Source organism: Anas acuta, chromosome 14 (genome assembly GCF_963932015.1).
Source record: "Anas acuta chromosome 14, bAnaAcu1.1, whole genome shotgun sequence".
Lineage (NCBI taxonomy): Eukaryota > Metazoa > Chordata > Aves > Anseriformes > Anatidae > Anas > Anas acuta.
Window position 1 is genome coordinate 1,648,452 of NC_088992.1, and position 23,391 is coordinate 1,671,842.

Below are 23,391 nucleotides of genomic sequence, written 5' to 3' on the forward strand. Positions count from 1 at the left end.
GAATTTCTCAATTGTTTTTCCCGTTAAGTCCTTTCCTTCCATGCATGTGAGTTCTAATTTCTGCTGTCTCTCTAGGCACTGTAGTAGAACAGAGACAAGAAAAGAAACAGTGGTAGTCTTGGCTGCGTATTTGGAGCACAGGATGTGAAATGACAGCTCAGCTCTGACAGCCGTGTCCTCAGTAAGTCATTGTTCCTCAGCTTTTTTGGCTAGCTAAGATTAGTACTGTGTGATGATGCACCAAAACTGTTGTGTGTCCTAGGTTACTAACAGTGTCAGCTTGTAGTTGCAGATGCCTTTGAAGCAGCAATCTGTTTATTCTGTGCAAGAAAAGAAAAAAAAATTGGACTGCTTGTTTCCATGTATGCAAATCCAGTGCAGTCCACTTTCTACTGCTGGCTAGTCAGGAGCCACAGCAAAAATGTTGGTTTAAACAACACCACCAAAAAAAAACAAAACAAGAAAACATTGCTGCATTGCCACTCCTAATATTTAGCAAAGGGACAATAGAAATAATTGGATGATTAAGATGGTAGCCTGCTGTCTCCCATTTGCCAGTAGGAAGCCACGGCCCCCTTGAACATTTAGCAGAGGGAGAACAGAAACAAATGAGATTGGGAAACTTTCAAACACTGAGCCCAACGCCCCGATGCCACGCAGCGGGCAGGAGCCATCGCTCAGGGCTGGTGCTGGAGCCCCGCAGGCCGAGGCCACCTCGGGGGGGTTGCGACAGGCGCTGTGGCCGTGGGAGCAGGCAGGGAGCAGCCCCCATCCTGGGGCTGCCCGCGGTGCTTGCGGGGCTGCAGCGCCGTGGGTAAACTCGGCGGCAGGGGCTGAACGTGCCGCGGTGTTTACAGGAGTCTGGCAGCCGGCGAGGCCAGAGGTCAGCTGTCTGTGAACGGGGCAGAGACCTCATCGCAGAGGCTGCGAGGAGCGGCTCAGCCTCTAGGGTTCCGGAGAGGGATTGAGGAAGTAGTGAGGCTGTACCAAGCCTACGAGTCCTGTTATTTAGGCTACAAGCGGCTGCTGGTGCTCTTTGGGGCCAAGTAGGATGCAAATAAGAGCTGTGAGCAGAGCCTGCCTCGGGACATCTTTGCCACCTCCCAGCTGCAGCCAGTTGAATGCTCCTGTCTTGCTCAGGCTGCCTACACAGCACCGCTGAGCCGAAGCAGCTTGAAGCACGGGCTGCTTGTGGTGCAGTGGGAGCACTGGTACTACTCCCGGTCACGGCAGCCTCTGACTGTGCTCAAGTACAAAACCATAAAGCATTTGACTGCATGATTTGCATGCCCCCAGCTTCCTGAAGTGAGGCCGAGCATCTTTGTATTCCCAGACGGCTCAGCCCTGAGCCCGCAGAGCACCTACCCCAGGAGAACGTCACTCTCCCTCGGCAGATAAGATAAATGCTCAGTACCAGCTACGGGACTAGCACAACAGGGAGATAAATGAGTTACTTTGCTTGCAGCACGAGCTTGAGACAATCAGCTCAAGACTAAGGGGAAAAAAAAAAGATAAAGAACTGAGCCTAACAGTCTGGACTGGGGAGAGCAAAGGGTGTCACCCTTAATGCTAGGGGGTGAATTTCCTAGGCACAGATTTAAAAGCAAACAGTAGCAATAAAGCTCCTGAGATCACCCTCAGGTGTCAAAATAATCTTTTTTTTCTCTTTGTAGTTCCCAAGAAGAAGCTTCTAATTCGGCCCGTTAACACTAAGCAGCCAGCAGAATGGCAGTTTATCATGCGATTAACGTTAATAAAGATGATAACCAGGTAGGTGTATGTGGGGCAGAGTCCACGCTCAGCTCCGAGCCATCAGCCAGCTCATGCAGTTTTGGGCAGTATCAGATGGGCTGTTTGTTTTCTCATGGGTATCAAGGCTGGAACGTATTCTATTTCAAGCAAAAAGTGGCTGGAGAGGGAAAGATCAAGGGATCAAAGAGCTTACCCCAAGCTGTCATTTCTAACCAAGGAGAGCTGAACACAGCCCTTGCTACGCTAACTAGACTGGGAAGTGTCTCAAAGAAACAGGAGGCAAAGAGCCTGGAAAGTAAAGTAAAAAGTAAATTAAAAATTAAAAAGGAAAAAGTAAAAAGGAAAGGAAAAAGTAAAAAGTAAAGTAAAGTAGTTTGAGCACAGGGTACTTTAACCTGATAATCCCTTTGTACAGAGTGAACCAGAGAGACATTTCATACAACTCATCTCAACACGCAAAGCCACGGGCTTCACACAGTCATGAGACAAAGTTAACGTTTATTAGACAGCACTTTATCTCCCCGTCATCCCAGTCATATGAACTCGCTTAGCAACAGGACGCCGATAACGCGGCGCTAACATCTCCGCTGACATCTCCTCGTGGCGCTGGCTACTTGTCGTTCTCATAGTCGGCGGGGTTCTTCCTCTTCAGCCTCTCGAACTCCTGCATGCCCCAGGAGTACAGGAGGTAGGCGCCCACAAAGGCTGCGAAGAGAGGAGAGTGCTGAGGATGGCGACGGGGGAGGCAAAGCTGCGTGAGGCTGGCTCACAAGACACCTGGTACAAACCCTCCCTGTTCTCCCATCCTTCCCCAGTCCCCCTTGGCCTCCCCCTTTCCCCTCCAGCCTCCCCCAATCCTTCCCATTCCCCCCCAGCCTCCCCCAGTCCCTCCCATTCCCCCTCAGCCTGCTCCAGTCCCCCTATTCCCTCCCAGCCTCTCCCATTCTCCCTTAGCCTCCCCCCTCCAGTCCCTACAGCCTCCCCCAGGCCCTCTCATTCCCCCCCAGCTTCTTCTGGCCTCCCCCAGCCCCCCCCAATTCCCCTCCCAGCCTCCCCCATTTCCCCCAGTCCCCCTCAGCCTCCCCCACCCCCTCCCCTTCACCTCCAGCCCCTCCCATTCCCCCCCCATCCTCCCCCTGTCCCCTTAACCCCCCTGAACCTCCCCCACCCTCTCCCCTTCCCCTCCAGCCTCCCCCATCCCCCCCATCCCCTCCCAACCTCCCCCATTTCCCCTGATCCCTTCAGCCGCCCCCCCCCATTCCCTACAACCTCCCCCGACCCCCCCAATCCCTCCCATTCCCCCCACAGCCTCCCCCTGTCCCCTTAATCCCCCTGAGGCCCCCCCCACCCTCTCCCCTTCCCCCCTCAGCCTCTCCCATCCCCCCCCAGCCCCCCTCAGGCCTACCCCTCAGCCCCCCCCCCCCCAATACTCACGGGGCACCACCTTGAAGACCTGCGAGCTGAAACGCCGCCACACGTTGGGCAGCCCGTGCGACAGCACGTTGGGGAAGGCTCGCTGCTCGAAGGGCGACAGGCTGTAGGTGACGACGTGCCGCACCCGCGCCAGGTTCCCGAAGTGCCGGCCCATGGCGGTGTCACCTTGGAGACCGCCTCGGCCGCCTCGCCGCCCGGAAGCGGAAGCGGCATCGGAGATGCCGCTTCCGCTTCCGGGCCGCGCGGCGGCTGAGCGGGAGGAGCCCCCTCAAGGGGTGTCGGTGCTGCCCCAACATGTCCGGGTGGAGTTAAAAAAAGACAAAGTAAAAAAAAGTAAAAAAAAAAAATTAAGTAAGACAGACAAAAAGTAAAGTAAAAAAAAAAAAAAAAAGTAAAGTAAGAAAGACAAAGTAAAAAAAGTAAAAAAAAGTAAAATAAAAAAGTAAAGTAAGAAAAAGTAAAAAAAAGTAAAAAAAAAAAAAGGTAAAAAAAAGTAAAATAAAAAAAAGTAAAGTAAGAAAGACAAAAGTAAAAAAAAAAGTAGGAAAGACAAAGTAAAAAAAAGTAAAAAAAAAAAGTAAAGTAAGAAAGACAAAGTAAAAAAAAGTAAAAAAAAGTTAAAAAAAAGTAAAAGACAAAGAAAGTAAAAAAAAGTAAAAAAAAAAGTAAAAGTTAAAAAAAGTTTTTTAAAAAAACTTTTTTTTAAAAAGACAAAGTGAAAAAAGTAAAAAAAAAAAAGTAAATTCAGACAAAATGTAAAGTAAGAAAAAAGTAAAGAAAGACAAAGTAAAAAAAGTAAAAGTTAAAAAAAAGTTTTTTAAAAAAAAGTTTAAAAAAGACAAAGTAAAGTAAAAAAAGGTAAAAAAAAATAAAAAAAAGACAAAGTGAAAAAAGTAAAAAAAAAAGTAAATTCAGACAAAATGTAAAGTAAGAAAAAAGTAAAGTAAGAAAAAGTAAAAAAAAAGTAAAAAAAAGTAAAAAAGTAAAAAAAAATGTAAAGTAAGACAGACAAAAAGTAAAAAAAAAGTAAGACAAGGTAAAAAAAAAAAAAGTAAAAAAAAAAAAAGTTTAAGAAAACGAGAAAAAAAAGTAAAAAAAAAAAAAAGTTAAAAAAAGAGACAAAGGTAAAAAAACACCGAGTGATGTTGTCACGATGAAAACGCGAAGTGACGTTGCCACAGTAAAAAAAAAAAAAAAACAACACACCAAATGACATTGTGATAATCAACACCAAGCGATGTTGCAACAATAATAAACGTTAAGTGACGTTGCTACAGTAAAAATCACTGATCTTGCCGCAATTTTATAAATGAGGTAAAAGAATAATGTGAAGGCGGTGCGCGCACACCCTCAGGTGTAAATCTTGCACAAAATGCCACGTGGAAAACACGAAATGATATTGCCACTATATATTAAAAAAAAAAAAAAAAAGTTGCCACAGTAAAATAAATAAATAAATTATGTTACCGCAATTTTATAAGACAAAATAATAGTGTGAAGGCTGTGAGCACATCCCCTCACAGATGTAATCCTCCCCAAAATGCCCCGTGGAAAAAGAAACACTAAGTGACATTGCCACGATAAAAAACACCAAGTGACATTGGCACAATGAAGAACACCAAATGATGGTGCCACAGGTTTATAAATGAGACACAATAATAATGTGAAGGGAAACGGTTTTAAACAAAAGCGTTTGGTGGGGCTGAATTCCCCCAGTTTGAAAGGGGGCGGTGGGAGCAACGCTCACTGTGCAGGGAAGCTCCTTTACACCAATCAAGCCCGATGTTGACCTGGGCTGGGGTTTTGTTTGACACCAAGGTTTTTGCCTTGAGCTCTCAGTGTTTTCCAGCCAAAGCAAGCGCTATTTTTAGGCAGCAGCCGCAGCCAGAGGCCTCTTTTGGTGGAAGTTAAGTGACCGCTCGCCAGGCAGCGTTGTGCCTCTGCGGGGTACTCCAGGCTCACAGCAGCACCGAAAGGTTCACATTTAGGAGGGGAAGCGCTGCCCGTGTCCTGTCACAGCCCTGGGAAGTCACTCACGGCCCCTCGGGTTCAGGCCTTTCTCCGCCAGGCTGAGTTCCCAAGCCCTTGGGTACTGCACGGGTCAGGCTCTAACATTAGGGTCCAGCAGGAAGTCGGGGACTTTATGCATTAATACATTTGGAAGCCCTTTTAAAGGCTAGTCTGAGCAATTTAAAGAAAAACAAAAAACACACGAGACAGCGCTACGCTACATCCTTCTGTTAAAAATCCACATCAAAGCTGTCTTTTGTGTGAGTCCCCAAACCAAAACAAGTGTTTTGAGCAAAATTCTTGTAACTAGAAAAATCTAGGAGAAAACACGTTATTCTTGGTGAAGCTTTTGTTTAAAAACAGAGAATTAAGGTGCTGTTACCTACACTCTTACTGTGAGAGGAAATGAAGCTATGGCCCTACATCTTCACACCTCGTATCAGACTACTGGACTTTTATCAGCATTTAAATAAACTAATTTAATAGCCTCCTAAAGGCCTTTAAATGTCAGTGCTGAACATTTCCACGTATCTCAGAAGCATGCAGCAGCATAGTTGTACATGTAGAATCCCGTACCCTAACACCATGACCAGCTCGTATATTGTGCTAAAAAACAGATTAAGATTTCTCAATAGCATATCTGTGAGCTGTTGCATGTTTGTGTTCAAATAGTTCAGTGATTTATTTTTTTTTATCTCTCTCTTTAAATTCTTACCATCCATTGGTGAGAAAGCTTGAGGAGCATGACAGAAGAAAAACAAGGGACAGCCTGATAACTTTTCTTTTTTAAACAGAAATGCAGGGAACAGTTGTCTTCTTGCTAGGGGAATTAGCAAAATGTGTTAGGGAAAAGAGTGAGAAGCCGAGAAAGTAATTTCTTTAATATTAGAGTCTTTCCTCTTTCCATAGAGGCTTGCCAGAAATATCATTACAACATTACAGATTGAGGAAGACTAGCAGGCACTGAGCTTAAGTGGTATGCATGATAGGCATTTATTTCCTTTTTTTTTTTTTAATCTATAACAAAACAGCTTAAAATAGGCATCTGGTAGTTGAAATCTTTCATATTTTAAATGCAAGATTATTCCAATAAAAAGATATTTACATTTAATTTCGCATTGTAGAAAAGTTGAGTGGCTACAAAAATAAGTGCTATTATGTAAACACCTACTAATTGCATGCTAAATCCTGACCGATTTTACAGAGCTGTTAGACAAACGCTGCAGGTATTCTGATCATTCAAAACACCCAAGCTAAGTGTAAAATGAATTAGGATTCACCCACTACCGACAAGTGCACTTCGTAGCTATCATATCTTCATATTCTTTGTAGACTATGGAGCCGTCGGGCTCGATCGTTAGCACGCTCAGTGGGCTGTACTCGGCAGGAACACAAGAGGGCTTGGGAACAGATGAGTCCAATTTCTCGTATATTAAGTTCTGCACCATCGTATGCACAGGAGAGCCGTAACGGTGCCCCACGACCCGCGGGCAGTCCCCTTTGCAGTACTGAGGGCTGTATCTGTGTGGTGCTATTATCCATTTGTCCCATTTTAGCTGGCTGAAACTTAGACGGAAGCTGTGGAGCTCACACTCGTTTTGAGGAAACAGGAATTGTTTGAAATATTCACTCAAATTGTAAGGTGGAGTTGCTGGAGCTTCGTTCAGGGTCTCATCTCTTCGACGCCGAGAGGCCCTTTTACCTTGCGGATTCTCTCTTCTTTCGTCATCGATAATATCAGCCAGCAGACTGCTCCTTGGCCTGGGCCGCACTGGGTTTTTCCTTCTACGTCTAAGTGAGTTCCACCTGTGATAAGCTTGCTCACTGGTATCATTTAAGTAAAGGAGAAGAGAAGGGGGAACCAGAGCCATATTAATGTAACTGTCCTGTTCAGTGCCGTGTTGTGGATCACCCATCAGACAAGTGAAGTTCACAGCCATATGAATATTCCTCCTGTTAGTAGCAATCAGAGGCTGGAGAAAAGAAGTCACGTCGATCTCCACCCACTTGCGTTTCCTAACTTCAAAGTGCAGGCTAAAAGCTACAGCGTGAGAAACACTGGGACAGACTTGGCTAGAAAAATCATGCTCCTTAACAGACAAGTGGCACATGCACGTAAAGGAAGAAGTGGGAACAGATGTGTCAAATGAATAGAGCAAGACAGACTTGAGTAAGTGCTCTAGAGCAGTAACACGATCCAGGTTGAAGAGCAAATCCCCCGAGTGAAGGTCTCCTGAGAAGGGAAACAAAATTTTGCAGTTACTGTACCTCAATTTGCCATGAGGACATACATACTGAAGTTGGTTCAGATTCAGGCTACTACTTTAATTATTACTGTACTTGGATACCTAATCATGCAATTAACTGTTAATTGACAGTGTATTTTTAAAGCAGGAGACTATACTATGCCAGGAAATTTTAGCCATAAACATTGATTTATTTTTGCTGTAGTGAATACTTTTTAACCAATTCTCAACCTCAGAGTGCTATTACTGTGTATGAGCGTGATGTTTGTGTTCTAGGTTATCTGGCTGTCCCAGTGGAGGAATCCAAGTCAGGAAAACTCAGACAACTCGTCACCAGTCACGTAAGTAGAATTAGAGGCTAAGGATTGTTGCTCTGACTACACCACATTAAAAAAAAAAAAGTAAGTCACTGATGTGCTCAGCCACCCTAGTTTTCAGACCCGACCCTGCTTTACCAGGGGTTCTACTCTTCACACATTTGGTTATGATTCTTTCCTAGGAAAAGCACAAGGCAAGGAGAAAATCATCCTGTAGCAGGGTTCTTCTAATAGGCATTGGAAGGGAACATAATGCCCTTCCTAGCCACTTTTTCCTTAATTTCTTATGTTGTTTAGAACTGATTATAAAATTTCCTCTAACCAGAGGAAAAATGAGCTAGGCAGAAACATCAATGTGATCTTAACCACAGTACCTTTTCTGTGCCAGCTCCCAGACTGTGGGGAAGTCTTTGTCTAATGCCATTTAAAGAGAAGCACATCACAAAGAACTTGCACAGTTTTAGAGAAGAGCCATCAGCATTAAAACAGCAACAACTCTAACAGAGTACGATATTTTTCTGCTATACTGCAAGCACAGAACATGCCAAAATAAACCCCAACCAGCTGAACGTTGGAAGCTCAGGTCACTGCACACCTACCTGTCATTAGGTCCCTGTGGCTGTGCTTGCATTCCGAACACGGGGTGAAGAGTCGAACAGTGTTATAGAGGTGGCTTTTGTTGGCCTTGGGGATTCCCTCCTTGGTAGCAGACATCTTATAGAGCCTCTTCATGTACCTGAGGGCTCTGGAGTCTGGCTGTAGCCTCGGGGCCTCGCTTTCCCAGCTCTGGCGTCCCTGGTCAGACAGCACCTTGAGAAGGGGTGGCAGGAGGGCATATCCACGTCTCACACCTTTTGGCAGCCTCAACAATGGGTTTAGCTCACTGGTGGCATCCTCAGGAGCTACCAAAAACCCAGAGATCCTGTCAGATGCTGCACTGTCCCTGGAGCGGGGGGCACACTGGATGCTAGAAGAAAGCCAGTGAATATAGCAATAGAAACAAACACAAATTCTCCAGGTACCCTCCATACTTCTTAGGGCTGCAGCCAAAAAAACACCTCCACTAAAATATTCAAGAAAAAAAGAGTCTGTGAGCGTGAGCCCTTATATATGTTGCAGCTGTGGCATGGGAGGGAGGTTTCTTTCTCATTAGAAACTCAGGGGGAAGACCTGCAGCTGGCTGCGGAACCCACATGCTTGTTTGCATTCAGGGTAGAGTCGCTGCACATGAAAGCATTTTGTAAGCAAAATCCTTACTCATGTAAACCTTCCTCACGTGGTAAATGGCAATACAAGAGCGTTCGTTTATCAGCCTCCAGAGGGAGCCGGGGAGACAAGCTAATATCGGCCAGTCTGACTGAATGCCTGTTATTTGCACAAATTTTGATATTTGCGAGTTAACTGTTAAGAAAATGTCAGTAATAATGCTAATTATCATCGCTAAATATATCTAAAATGTTAAATATTATTGCCATCAGCAATAATAAGATAACAAAAAAGAGTTAAACTGGTTTTCATTTGCTGTTAATGTATTTCTCAAATTGTGCTTCTCAGTGGATGATAACGTCCACCTGAGAGAGGGGAACTGTGGCTGTGGTACCCTCAGGCTCACTCCCCTTCCAGCACACATTTACCTCCAGTCTTAGCTGAGGCAAGCAAAAAAGCAGAGTGTTTTTTTCAGTCAGTACCAGCGGTCTGGAGTTGCTCCAGAACTGGAGTAACGCTGGTTGCTTCAGGAGTATTGGGAGCTTCTGTTATGCAACATAACTGAAGGGATGGGGTTTCTTTTATTTAATCAGGAAAATGCATAAGAAACTGTGTTTTCGTGGCATTTGTTTTTAGAGCTACGCTATCAGTAATCTAGTGAAATGTCACCCATAATCTGACTTTCACATCTCAAGGCTTAGTTAAGGAGTACTTGTTCAGAGAATGCTTAATTAACTTAGAGAAATGTCAGTCTGGCATTCTTTGATTTGCAGTGGAAGGTGAATTCAGATAACAATCTATCCTCTGAAACAATATTGCCTTTTTGTTAGGTTCGTTAAAGCTGTTTTGATTACGATAAGAGGAGGATACCGTCACGTCTAAGGTCAGCTATGTTTAAACTGCTTTGAATAAGTTGATCAGTGGCTTTGTTCATTTTAAAAATACATCCTTGCAGCAGACAGGCTGATCTGCTCCTCCCTTCTGGATATGAATTAGTCCCACTTCACGTTAAGTTCAGACATGTATCGACAGTTTCTGCTGTTCCGTGACAATTTAAGCTGCTTTCTAACATTGCTCTGCTACAAACCACGTGTGCATTCCTGCTCTCTCCTTTGCTGATTCTGATCTTATCACATCTTGTGGGCAGTCCATTCAGGGAGCTGAAATGATTGGAAAATAATCCAAGGAGAAGTGAATGTGTGCTTTATTGTACTGAAATCCCTGGACAACCTGAGAACAGCTAAGCCTATCTTGAACAATTCAAGGCTCAGCAGGGCATGAGTGGTACTTCTGAACGCTGAAGGCGGAGCAAATCCTTCACTATTATTATGTGTGGTGGGTGCCAAAATAATCTTGCATATTTTTATATATACACTGCATTGGAAAGAGTGTTCTTGAACATGTAGCTTTAGAAATGTTTACTTAAGTAAACTGAGAAGTTCATGAAACAGGTGAAAGGTCACAGAAATTTGTAACCGGGGATTTAAGCCTAGCCCTGACCAGAGAGATTCTGCTCTTCTGAAAAGTTCAGTGGCCTGATCATAAAACTCATCCAGATTTATTAGCTCTTTTGCTGGAAATCAAAGCAGAGAGCAAAATCAAATGCATCCAACTTGAACTGATGCCTCATTGAAGAGGCACCTTCACGGAGCACAATGACAGGGAGAAATCTAAAGGTGCTCTAAAGGGGCTGGGACAGGATTCCTGAATTGCTACAGACCGCAGGTATGTGTGAGTGAAGGCTTCACATCCTTACACCTGTGGGCAGTTGGGCACGGTCAGTGGAGGTACTGAAGGTTCTTGCTTAGTCAAACACAATGTCCAAGGAGATCAGTTTCAGGATATTTCTTTAAGATTGCTATTGTTTGTTGTTCTCGTGTTTTACATATCTGAAACATGTATTCAGTCTATTATTAGTCATTAGATTGTTGCAGCAGAAACTTTTTTCCTTTTTCTTCCTTGGGAAACACTGAGTACCCAGTCTGTACTGTCGTAAACCAGCAGCAATCTTTAAATTCCTATAAAACTGAGCTGAAGAATTTGTGGCTTTACCCTGTAGCTAGATCATTACATTTGTTTCTTACCACAAGGGAGCAAAAGCATTAATCACAGGTGTAGCTGCTGTGCCCTGATAAACGAAGCGTTTTCCTTTTGGCTCACCGAGCTGATTCAGTGCGCTTTGAAATACAAGAAGCATCAGGTGCTCTCTGCAGGGTCAGTTAATGATGTTGCAGAAGCTCAGCTAACTGCCCGAACAGAGGTAATGCTGAGCTGCATGTCTGCGGTACAGATGTGAGCTGCAGCAATTTCTAACAATTTAAAAGGAAGAAATGTTTCCTCTTACTTCCAATCGCTTCTTCCTGCCATAAACCAAAAAGATCAAACACATTATTTTAATGAGCTGATGCTTGTATATGTGTCATTTGTTCAACAAAACAGAATTAGGGCTAAAAAATACATACCACTGATGTTGTGACTATAGTATAAAACAGGTTTCTTTTAATTACTGCTTACAGCCTCTGCTCAAGCCTGCCCATTTTTATTTCCTAGACAAGAACATCAGTGAGTCCTTAAGTTGATGCTAGCCAGAAGTTTGGGCTCTGTTTGCCACTCTGTGCCTGCCATTTGAGCTGTTTTTAACAGCCACGGTGGATGAGGTTTTTCCCAGTCATTATCATACTTAAATTGTCCTACAGAGGACTCTGTTTCCTAGCTGAGAGGTCAGCCTTCCCAGGGAGCTCTGGAAAATAAGTGAAACCTACCCGAGGATGTAGGTGAAATCTGTGGAAACCATGGCTCTGATGGATAGTTTATGAATCCCATTTTTTTTTAACGCAGGCTATTTCTCCTACTAGCTCTGCAGCTTTCATGTATGCCGTTCCTGCTGCCACTTTGTGCTTTACCTTCCAGCTGCCTGAGGTGGCACGGCCGTGCTGACCGTGTGTACACCGGGGCTGTGACCTTGTGGGCGCTTTGTGAGAATTAATAAATGTTCCTGACAGGGCAATCAGTTAACTGGTTCATTTGGTGCAGGAGTTTAGTGACTTAACAGGCAGCAGTGTGAGAAAAGTTTTTTCCTCGTCCTGTTGTGAACACAAAGGATGAGCACGGAGCAGCCTGGTGGCCTCACTCCGCTCAGGCTGCTGGTGGCCGTTTGGTACCCGTGTCTTACCCCGGTCAAACCTCTTCAGTTCTGCAGTAGTGAATGTACGTGCTTGTGGAGTGCTCTCCTAGAGCTCTTCTGTGTCGAGAGTTGAGTTTACAAGTCCTTCACACCCTGTTTCTGTCATCCACGTGATGATTGCTGAGGGATGCAGATATGCGGTGCCACGATGTCACCTGCCAAGCAAATATCCCATGGAAACCCGCAGCTTTCTCCTCGTAATCAGATATTCTTTAAAAAAATAATGAGAGCTCATTGTCTGAAAAGAAACAACGGCTGCAGAGAGCAGCTACCACAGTGCAAGGCTCCCCAGGGACCCTCTGTTGGGGGACACCTCCCCTTACCCCCCCTCTGTGCGGTAGGCACCCAGCCCGACCAGAGGGGTTACGGCTTGGGGGGCACAGCCTGCAGGGACTGAAAGCTCCCCTAGGAGCTCCTTGTGCATGGGCCTTTGGAAGGGAGCTAGGGGGATTTGTACGCACCCTTATAACTATGACTGACCATGTGGTAGCTGAATGAAGTAGTCTTTTAATATAATGAAGTTTTTATTGAAACACACCATCTGAAGTTAACCAACAGCTGTTAGCTCGCACACACCGGTTCTGTTCCAGGCAGGAGCTGCACGCTTATCCAGAACGTGGCTCCAAGGCTTGTTTTCACAATGCATTTAATGCAGCCTGAGGGTTGCTGCTATCAAGCATGGCTTTTCTGCCTTCTCCTCCTTGCCTTTCGGCTGCGCGTTCTTGCTTTTTCCCTTGGATGGAATAGCATTTACCTGGCCTGCGAGCTGAGTGCCTCCTTCCCCAGCTGCATGCTCTGCACGAAATTGTGCGGCCGCTCAAAACACATCTCTGGTAAGGAAGCAGCTGTGAGGGGTGACTCTGCTGGGTTTGTCAGGTCCCACAGCCTGGCTTTGCTGTCATGTGGGGCTCTCCAATGCGATGTAGTCAGGTACACGTAAGGTGATAAAGATGTCCAGAAAGTTTTTGTGAAAAACATACGTGGTTACAGTGAGCTCTTCTTTCTTTCCTGCTCTTCATAAACATGCAGACAGGAGTGCAGGAGTTATTCCCCTCCTCCTTGTTTTTAGGAAGAAGAAGGAAAAAAAACAAACCAAAACAAACAAACAAAAAAAAAACCTCAGGATAAACTCTGACAGAGCCAGGAGCTGGGACCTTCACTCGGTGTTCTTCTTGCCCTGGCGTGGACAGCTGAGATCTCCAACATCCCTAGAGCAGAGAGCTCAGCTGGGGCTCTGTGCTGTCGGTCGGTCCCAGTTACCCCTCCCGATGTATTTGCCTGCCTGGCAAATTTTCGAGCAGAAGCTGAAGGGGAAGGGGAACCTCAGAGGCCAACCCCAAAAGCCGGGGAGCCCCCGCTGCCCCCGTGGCCTTTCCATAACACAGCCCGGGAGGCGCTGGCTGCCAGCTGGGGCTCCCCGGAGGCTCTGGGCTCACCTCTGGGCTCCGCAGCAAGTCCCGGGGGGGCCTCGGGGCTCGGCCCCGCTGCCAGGCGTGGCCTCGGGGCTCTGCCCCCCTGCCCCGACACGGGAGCCCCCGGCGGCCGCCGCCGCCTCCAGCGCGCCCCGGGACGCGGCTGCGGCTCCTCCGGGCTCGGGCTGCGGCCGGGACCCCCGGGACCATCCCCGAAACCATCCCCGGGACCAAACCCTGGACCACCCCCGGGACCCCTCCGGGACCCCGCAGCCCGGCTGGGGGCGATGAGCGGGGCAGCAGGGGAGCAGCCTGCCCCAGGTAGGTGGCAATGGGGGGGGGACCCTCGGTGCCCCGTGGGCTGCCCAGAACAGAGGGGGTTGAAAAGCGATTTTCTGTAAGGCGGTGCTGTCTCGGTGGCCAAAGGGATCCTTGCAGGGGTTCCAGCACGCGGGGTTGCAGGGCTGGAGGAGTAACAATGTGCCGTGTGTGTGCTGCCTTCAGCGGGAGGCTGCAAATCTCTCTGTTAAGGACCTGAGCCGCGTAATTATTTCCTGCAGAAATCACGGGGGCAGGAATTGCCTGGCCCCTTCTTTTCCTGGTGTGCGGAGACCTGTTAATAGGATTCTTCTCTCGGAAAGAGAGGTCTCAGCAGCCCCCAGTGCCGGGATTGAAGCAGGGGCAGGTAGAGGTGGATGTGATTTTTGGGAGAGCAGTTCCACGCCGTAGCGCTCTGTGCTCGAAATGCATGGAGTGATGTGTTTGGGACAGAGGGGCATCGCCGAATGGTATGTGCCGAAGTTTGGGAATTAATGGGAAAATATTGAAGTTAAAACTTGAAAATTTTGGCGTGCATTCGGAAACAGAAATCCGAGATGAATGAACACGGGGCGGGGAGGTGACTGAGGGAGAAAAGGATTTCCAAGCGCGTGCGGGGGGGCTCACAGAAGATTTTCCAGCCCTTTACGAGTGGCGAGAGAAAATGCAAATGTAGGTTTTTCTGAATTTGCCTGGGAGGGCTTTGTACGCCCCGGTTCTGCCTCCTTTTGGCTCTGTTTAGCGCTAAGGTGCAAGCCCCAACACGCGGGGGGGGCAGATTGCTGCTGGCAGCGCTGTGCCGGCCTGCCAGGGAACCAGGGCTGGGCACCACGGAGGGCACGGGGCAGCCCGGGGGAAAGGGGCAGCCTTGGTGCCCCCCAGCCACCACCCAGGGGTCTGCCCGGCTGGCTCAGTGCTTAGTTTAGTGTGCTCGTTTCCTCATTTGACTTGGTCTGATAATTTGCACCCTGCTTCCTTGCTTCATCCAGACTTGGGGGAAAAAGTGGGTAAAATGAATCCTCTGGTGCTCAGAACAAGCTTAGGGGAGAAAACGCTGTCTTGCCTATTTTCGGTCGTTCTGACCCATCCCTGAACAAGTTCATTTCCCACGCCTTGGAGAAGGGAAGTGATTTTTGTTTTGCATGAATTTGCATCGGGGCTGTGCCTTTTGTTGTTCCCTCTGAAAGCCTTCCCAAGTCTAGCCCATTAATAAGTCTCCAAAAAAATGCACACGCTTTGATTTTTAGTAACTTCAGTGTCTGCAGATTGCCCTCAACCTACCGGAATCTCCAAGAGCTTCCAGCCGGGGCTGGGCTGGCTGTGCCAGGGATGAACCCCCTGCCTTCATCCTGTGGCTGCAGAGCCACATTGTCACCCTCGTGGCTGGTTCCAGTTGGCCTTGGCCAACTGGGGGCTGCAAACTGGTGCTGGCTGAGCGCAGCGTGAGGGCCTGCCAGCAGGCTGCTGGTGTAACCCAGTGAAGCCGGGGCTGAAAAGGAATTGCAGGGTGGGGCAGGCACAAGTGCAATGGGAGTTCTGCGACTGTTCTCTTAAAATAACTTTACACATGCATAATTCTGATACAGATGACTAAAAGCAAAGAGGAGGGAAAAAAGAACTAATCACAGTTAGTTCCTCTTTGCTTATGATGTTTTCTTAATCTTGGTTATTAAAATCAAGTCTTAATTTCTTTAGAAGTTGTTTGCAAAGGAAAAGCTGCGTTAGAAATATGTTCCAACCTGCCATCAATGATGTCTCGTAACTTTATTCGGTCTTTAAAAAACACGTTCCAATTCCTGTTCCCTGCATCTTCATCTTTTGGCACGGGGATGCCAGGCACCGTTTGTGCAGGTACGTGGAGGAGATCCAGGTTTCCAGCTGACACTGGGAGTGCTGGCCCAGCACGAGGCCGGCTCTGGAGCTGGCTGCTTTGCCCACTCAGACAAGAGAGGCAAATGTAAGCGTGCTTTAAAAGAGGGTTGTGTTTTTCTCAAGAGCATGCAGAAGATGAATTGCATTTGCGTATTTTCTGCCCATTTCTTTGGGTCTGGTTTAGGTCTGATTCAAAACACTGAAATCAAAGTGAAGGCGCCATTTACTTCAGAGGGCCTTGAAGAAACTTTTTGAAGAGTTACAGTGGAAGTTAATGTTTTTGTGTCAGACTACACACATTTGAAGACGTGAATAAATGTATTTAAATATTCCATAGTCTGACAACCAAGCCTTCAGGTGACGAAGTTAAGGGAGTGCCTGTGCTCTCAGAGCCATCCATCCTTACATCAATACGGCCGAGGCCTTCCTGCCAGAAGAGAGCTAAGTTCAGGGGGGTGTTGGGTGTGAGGTGACACGTCTGCTTCTGGCTCCTCGTGCTGGGACACGAAGTGACCCGTGCCACTGGCTACATTAGGCTGGGGATCTGTGTGCACTTCTGCTCGCCCCCAGAACCTCTGGTGCTGCCCCTGGCAGCTCTCAGCCTACAGAGCAGTAGGAATGAAAGAAGTGGTCCAAGCCCAAATGCTTCCAAACTGCAGCACAGCAATATGTAAAGTGCTCGAACTTGGAAAGTCTTCATACAATGAACGTATGGAAATGTGGAAGTGAGCGAATGTAAATAATCCATGTAAATAAGCAGCTGTAAATTAACAAAGACTTGAAGATGCAGACTTGTCAACAGCAGACGAGGTCAAATCCAAGTTAAGCCAACCAGACGCTTTCTCTCTGTCCCCCTCCACACCAGCTTTCCAGCTCACCTCCTTTAGCAGGCATTTCATTTGTATTTTTTTCTGAGATGCCCAGTGACAGTTCTGGGGCTGCTTTGACCAGGCCGCTACACGTCTTGGGGACGAGTCTTTCACACTCTGACAGTTTGAGGACCTGCAATGTACTCAGCTTTCTAAGCTGAGCTTTCCCTTTTCCAGGCTGAGCTCTTTGGACCTTTAAACATAGACTGTAGCCTGTTTAGCAAGATATTTCCTCATTGCTGAGTCAAGAAATCTTAATACTTGTCTTTATTAGTTACATTCAATTTTGCATCTTGGTCTTTCAGATTTTGTCCTTCTCTGTCTGAAGAGCCCCAGTTCTCCTTTGGCTCTTGCTGCATCCCCCTGCCTGTCTCACAGCTCTTCCTCGCCACCCTTAATTCCGAGTGCCGACCTCTGTGCCAAAACAAGCCCAGGCTGCCCGAGTTTGCATGTGGGCTGCCTGCATGCAAAGTTTAATATGTCAAATTTTGACTGAATTTATGCAAAGTGATTGTTCAGGGATTTGAATTTGTTCACAAATTGAGAATATTCAGATTTCACGGATACATCATAACCGGTATCTGGTGCAGTTGTTTGTTGCCAGATTTTGCCTGAACTGTACACCACAAGATCCAGTGCTTCATATAGAAGGATTATCAGCATTTTTTTTCACCTTTTGAAGTCAATATGTTACTCTGAGCCTTGCCTTAAACAGCTGGAAAACTTCATCTGACAATTCCACCCCCTAAGAAAAAAACCTAACCCCCAAACCCATGGACATCTCTCCAGCTGGAATATTCCAGTCAAATGGATAAACATTTGTCTTAATAAGTACCTGCAGCAGGAAACACGAGGCAATGCTGATACACGTGGGACCTTTCTAGCATATACAAACCTGTCTATTTTTCATCCCAGATGCACAGTGACATCTCTCCTCTTTAGGAGTTAATTCTCACTGCAGCATTCCGTTGCGTGGAGCTATGTCAGATTATTTCTTGTATCATGGGCGTTCCTGCACCTGTCCCTACATCTGTTGTACAGACTCCAAGTTTCACTAGCAGGGGAGGATTATGATCAGTATTCAAAAATAACAGCTTTTTACTACTCATCTGTCCCGGAGTAATAATGTACTGTACTGTACAGTGAGTCTATATCTAATACAATTTCAATCCTGTTTTGAAGCAAATGTTCCATGTTAATTTGTGTGCTAAAAATATGAATCAGCTTTTTTGGGTCTTTTTTTTTCTGGACAAAAAAAAAGGCTATTAATATGCAAGTACAAATAATTGTTTACTTTAAAATTGTCAACAAACTTTCCAAGTGTTGTAAAACAAGTGGTTTAGATAGCAAGCACACAGTTTGAGCTGAGTTTTGTAATAATCTTGGAGCCCATAAAATGTAAGGGCATGACCTGACGATTTGTTGTACTTCTCTGAACAGTCACCATTAATCTCTGGATTTCTACTGTTCTGTATTTGAAATAATCACATCACGTTAGATATTTGTTGCTAAAGCTGAATGTTCTGGCATCTAAAGTATCACAGGCCATTTCTACAAGGCTGGTTGTTGAAGACTCAGGAATGACTCAGCTTCCTAGCAGATACTGCAGAAAACCAAGCGATTTAATGCTTCCTGTATATTGCTGACATTATCAAAGCTGTCCTGAGAAGTGACCAGGGTCTGAGTTTTCCAAGCTGCCCCGCTCAGTTCTTCACACCACCAAACCTTGTAAGGAAATGATTGCAGTACCGGTGGGTCCGATGGAGGAGATTTGTCCAAGCCTTGAATGCGGCGCCCACCCCGCGTTGGCACGTTCAGAACAGCAGCGATGTGCTGCCCCGGGGTCTCAGATTGCCGATATTCCCTGCTATCTCCAAGGCTGATGGGGAATTTCAATCCACAGCAGCCTGGCTGGTGCTAGGAACGCCTGTTCCGTCGGGTCTGAGAGGAGGTCGTCGGCACTGATTCCCCGCAGCGGCAGGAGGCGCGTGTTCCACATTGCTGGGGGATTTGTACATCGAAGGGCCCTTCCAGCCTAAGGGCAGATGAGCACATACTGCTTGGGGTTTTGTCTAATCCGGCATACCACGGTCTTTCTGCTGGTGGCAAGTGTTCAGTTTGCACCTGTCCGTGCCTCCCCCCTCCTCCTCTTTCACCCATCCCTGCTGCTGAAGACTTTGTAGAAGTCGATCTAAGGCAACTCAGCTGCAGGACCCGTAGGGGTACGAGTGCTGTCCTCACACCTCTGCTGCTTTAGCTGCCAGGAGACCTCAGGAGGAGCTCACCACCCAGAGAAGTCCCCTGCCTTCAGGTGCATTTTGCAGTCCTCACCAGGCTAAGCACTGCTCAGTTACACCACTGATAAGGTCGACACATTGGCAGTTCTTTGTAGTAAGTTAACACATTGCCATGCACCTTACACATAGTAAGGTGCATGGCAAGTGCCACGGGCTTTAGAATTGCCTCTGTGGTATTTCTAAGGTATCTGAGTCAAAGGCGTCTGAGGTGGCACTTCAGTAGGGTCAGGAGAGCCTATTCTTGCATGGTAAGGGAAAATGAGCTTGCACACATAACCTTAGGTCTCTGGGGCTTAAGGACCTGAGACCATAACCTGAGCTGACCCGTGGAAATGCACCCACAAAGCCTGCGTGTAGCACGATTATCCAGCACAGGAAATCTGCTCTGGTGAATAGGGCAGGCAGCTGGAAAATAGAAGGTTTATCCTCTTCCCACTTGTTCCAGTAACTTGCTGCAGGAATGTGGGTAAATCACTGCGTAGCCTCAAATCTGCCCACAGAATAGCTGCCTTTGGCTCTGCATCTGAGAAGTGCTGAGTTCAAAACACCTTTGTGTATACTTATACATAGTGCAAGTAATTTTGCATAAATTATATAACAGAGACTGTGAAATAAGAGGGATTTGTTCATATCAGATGAAAAATAAAGTCAGTGGGATTTTCTAGTGGATTGTCAGTCATTAGATGAAGACTAATAGAATGTATTGCTGGGTAGCTAGGAAAATTGCTCCTTTAATATATAAAATGAGATTTAAAATGCAGAAATCAGGTGTATCTTCTTGTATATCCACTTGTAGGAATTTCCAGAGCAGACACTTCCTGTGCTTCTTGCATTCCTGTTAATAACTTCTTATAACTTTACCATATGAAAGACATCTTGAAACTTGTTCCTCTTTTTTTTTTTTTTTCCATAGTGAAAACTCCCCAAAAAGTTGTGAAATTTGCATTGTGCAGAGCTTGCAGAGTAAAGTCCTTATTAGCAAAAAGCATTGAGTAGAAAAGCAAATGCATGCTTCCTAAAATATAAATCTGAAATTTAAAATGGATTTGCACATCGTTCTGTCATCCCCGTGCTTTCTGAAGTTTGGTGAGCCTACAAGATTTAAATGATTAACCGGCGTTTCCAGACCGCTGGCCAAATGAGTCCTTACCAAATAGGAAGGTATGTGGGCAGTCAAAAGATTAACGAACCAGGTTTGTTTGGAGACTCTTCTTTGAGTTTGATTATTAGAATAATAGGGTTTTTCCTTCTGGAACCGTGTGCTCAGGCTGCAAGGCAGACAGCTTTCTTTAAAAGCTGGGTTCGAGAGGCGTTAGTTGGGTCCTGCTGGTTTTATGCATTCATAAGCTCCAAGGCAGTAAATGAAAGCATGTGGGAAGGAAATACCTGTTATCAGTCATTATCCTGAACTGAACTGTACTTAATGCCCCGGACCTTCGTGTTCTGCGTCTCTGTTGACCCTCTGCAATTTTTCCCTTAAAAAATGCAAGCTGCTGGATTAAACAGCCGGCAGAGCCCGCGGTGCCTTCGCCGTGCGTTTGTTACGTGGGAGAGTGGCAAAGCTGCCCCGAGCTTAATCGTGTAATGCTCCTTTTCTGTATGACACCTAATGGCTACATTATTTATTTAGCCTCCCCGTAACAAAGACACCATTGTACCTGAGTGCTGTGAGAGAAAGCAGAGAGCCTGCCTCTGCCGTGAAACTGTACCAGCAGCCCCCTGGAATTCCTCCTTATTTATTCATTTTCCCAAGCGCGGGGAGAGGAGCACACACCTGATGGCAAAAGCAGGCAGCAGCTGGCATTTCTGCTCTTCTGTGGGACCCTTGTCCCAGGGGGGCCGTAGTGTCCCTCTCCAGTTACTGCTCGCACATTTTACGGTGCCTGAAAGATAAACAAATGGGTCACGATCTTGGGAGGTGTTTGTTATCGTCCTGCACTGCTCCTCCATGCTGAGCTACAAGTGGGACTCCTCAGCAGGATTTTTAAATGCAGTGACGAGTCTCATCCAAATTCGACTCCAGTAATTACCTGTGAAAAAAAAGAAAGCCCAGAGCTTCTGAGCAGTGAGACATGTGAACCAGATGTCCTATGTCTTTTTTGCAATGCCCCTTCACTCAGCCAGTATAAAGAATTGCAGTCTGTGGAGTTCAGAGAGCATTTTGCCAGTGATGATTGGGTCAATATCAGACCCAAAAGGATGCACGTTCGTACTTTGATAGCCTAACACCGAGGGTGCACCCTCTGGTAAAGGTGGTCCCGGGTCAGAGGGACAGGCCCAAGCCCCCAGAGCCCTGTTGGTGTGGGAGGGGGGCTCCTTGGCAGGGTGCTCGGAGCACAAACCGTTGTGGGGTGGGTTTGTGTCTGGCAAGAGACTCGTTATCAGTAGCAGTGCTTCAATGCACAAATCAATCTTATTGTTTCGGTATTTGTACAGGACACAGTGGCATTAATAATACGCAGGTAAAACAAAAATCGAGCTCTTTTGAAACATATACAAATTACTCACTGGATGTTACTATGTTTAGTATCAGCTCACACAAAACGAGGTTTAGACATTAGGAGGAAGTTGTAAATGTAATGGCAAACTTAATGTGTTTTTCTCTGGGGGATGTTAAATCCCAGCTTCTTAAATCCAGCCTTTGCTAATGGGGAGCTGCTCGCATGCCCAGCATTTACCTCGGTACCTTCTGCACTTACACTGTGTGAAGTTCCCAACCTGTGGCCCAGGGATCGCCGCTAACCTGTGAGCCACGCTAAATGAAGGTCAGCTGGTGTGAGAAACCAGATCAAACAGTAAAACAAACCCCTGCGTGTGCAGCCCATGGCTTGAGACACTGAAGCATCCCCGTTTCGTCTGCTGCAGGGTGTGGTGTTCGCTAGAGACTCCTCTGTGGGTTCAGGGAGTTTGGTCACCAGCTGTATAGCATCTAAACGTGCCTGGAGCATAGTTTCAGCTGGGAAACGTGTTCAGCTTAATATTGTTTGTTTTTTTCTGAGGATGCTTCCAATTATGACTTGATTGTTCTAACCTGAAGCTCCACAATTATCTATTTCACCAGGGACAAATCCTGTAACCTGACTTGGTCAGAAACCCTAGCGGAGGATTATGTGACTGTAAGCGTGGCTGTGCTTTCCCAACACAAAGCACTTGGCAGCAGTACTGATTTAAGGTAATTCTTGGCATCTGTGCCTGCTTTTTCCCCAAAGCAAAGCTGCTTTTTTCTGCTCGACACCACGGCAGAAGCCCCATGCACTGCAACCCCCTCTGTTGCTGCGAAGGGGGAATCCAGCCTTAGAAGGAGCAAGAGCAGGGGAAGCTCCTGTAAGTTACTTTGGCTGCAGAACATTTTCTATGAAATCAGGGTCTGAAGGAACACAGGGATGTCTGCCTTTGATCCAGGACACATCTTTGGGACTTAAAATAACGGTGTTGGCTTTGTATTGCATTTTGCCTATAAACTGCTACCAAAAAAAATAACTACATATTAGGAAATGCTGGAAAACTGTTGGTTATGTTTGCTGTAATGTCATGAAGGATTAACTCCCGTAGGAATTACTGTGTTATGGTAAAAAATACTGAGTGTTTGTCTATAACAACCCTGTCCCAGCCTTCTGCCCTGCTAACCAGTCTGGTTGCTCGGTGGTGCAGCTGCACCTGTGAAGTCTGGGAGTGATGAGGGCTCTCAGGGATATTATTTTGCCTGTTAGGCTGCTGTTATTTGCATGGTGCGAGTGGATAAACCCCAGGATTTCTATTTTTCCTTTCTATCTTTGCCACCGTTGACCTAGTTTTTGAAGCCAGTAGCCCTGAGCAGCCATCTGTACCCGAGCTGATGCCAAGTAATGGAAATCACATCGCAAGGTAATCGCCCACTGTGTGATCTGAGGGTCCACGGGTGTGTGTGCTGTGTTTGCATTGCACCCCCTTTGGGTTTCACTTCCCAATACCATCACTAGTGGCGATGACCGAACAGCCGGCGTGCTTGTGGCCGAGCCAGGTACGAGCAAGGTTTCCCTCGTTCCTGATGCATTGCAATGTTTTTAACTGCCGGGAGCAGCTGGAAGTTCTCTCTTTTTGGGGTCTCTCCATTGCAGATGGCTCAGTCCTCGTTAACCATGAGGCATACTGCTGAGCAGGGCTGTGGTTAGCCCTCGGCTCTCTAGAAACCTTCTTGGTTCCTGTGCTGAGCAGCCCCACTGCTCTGCCCCAGCAGCGACTGAATTTGAGGACAGGGCAAAGGGCAATTGTTCACCCCAAATCTCTAGCACTCCATGCGAAGGCAGTGAGAAGGTTTAATATTGACACTTGCAGAATGTAGCCTTGAAAGAGCCCCAGCCTGTGTGTGTAACTTACTGACTTCTTTGCCAGGTAACTGGTTTATAACCTAGGAGGAGCATTGGGAGGCCTGTGATTTATGCTCTGAAATGATTTCATGATTAGTGGATGCTGTTATTGCATGCGTAATGCCGTG

General features: G+C 46.6%; 3 protein-coding genes across 4 annotated transcripts in view; 1 reads left to right on the plus strand and 2 right to left on the minus strand.

The window, feature by feature from the left end:
- Window positions 1-2,230: 2,230 nt before the first annotated feature.
- UQCRQ (ubiquinol-cytochrome c reductase complex III subunit VII) lies at window positions 2,231-3,395 on the minus strand. The gene is made up of 2 exons (XM_068698013.1): window positions 3,187-3,395; window positions 2,231-2,457 (listed from the first exon to the last, which is right to left on the minus strand). Exons 1-2 carry the CDS (start codon window positions 3,338-3,340, stop codon window positions 2,363-2,365), a joined length of 249 nt encoding a protein of 82 aa, XP_068554114.1. The 5' UTR covers window positions 3,341-3,395; the 3' UTR covers window positions 2,231-2,362.
- A 2,770-nt stretch (window positions 3,396-6,165) lies between these two features.
- GDF9 (growth differentiation factor 9) lies at window positions 6,166-8,976 on the minus strand. The gene is made up of 2 exons (XM_068698011.1): window positions 8,359-8,976; window positions 6,166-7,429 (listed from the first exon to the last, which is right to left on the minus strand). The coding sequence occupies exons 1-2, from the start codon at window positions 8,786-8,788 to the stop codon at window positions 6,480-6,482; spliced, it is 1,380 nt and encodes a 459-aa protein (XP_068554112.1). The 5' UTR covers window positions 8,789-8,976; the 3' UTR covers window positions 6,166-6,479.
- Window positions 8,977-13,618: 4,642 nt separating this feature from the next.
- Window positions 13,619-23,391, plus strand: part of SHROOM1 (shroom family member 1) — a 28,542-nt gene continuing 18,769 nt past the window's right edge. Inside the window, exon 1 of one of the 2 annotated variants that reach the window (XM_068697999.1) lies at window positions 13,619-13,882. The gene's annotated coding sequence lies outside the window, so the exon portion shown is untranslated. Of the gene's footprint in view, window positions 13,883-22,118; window positions 22,242-23,391 lie in introns of those variants that run through there. The other variant, XM_068698000.1, reaches the window with a different exon arrangement.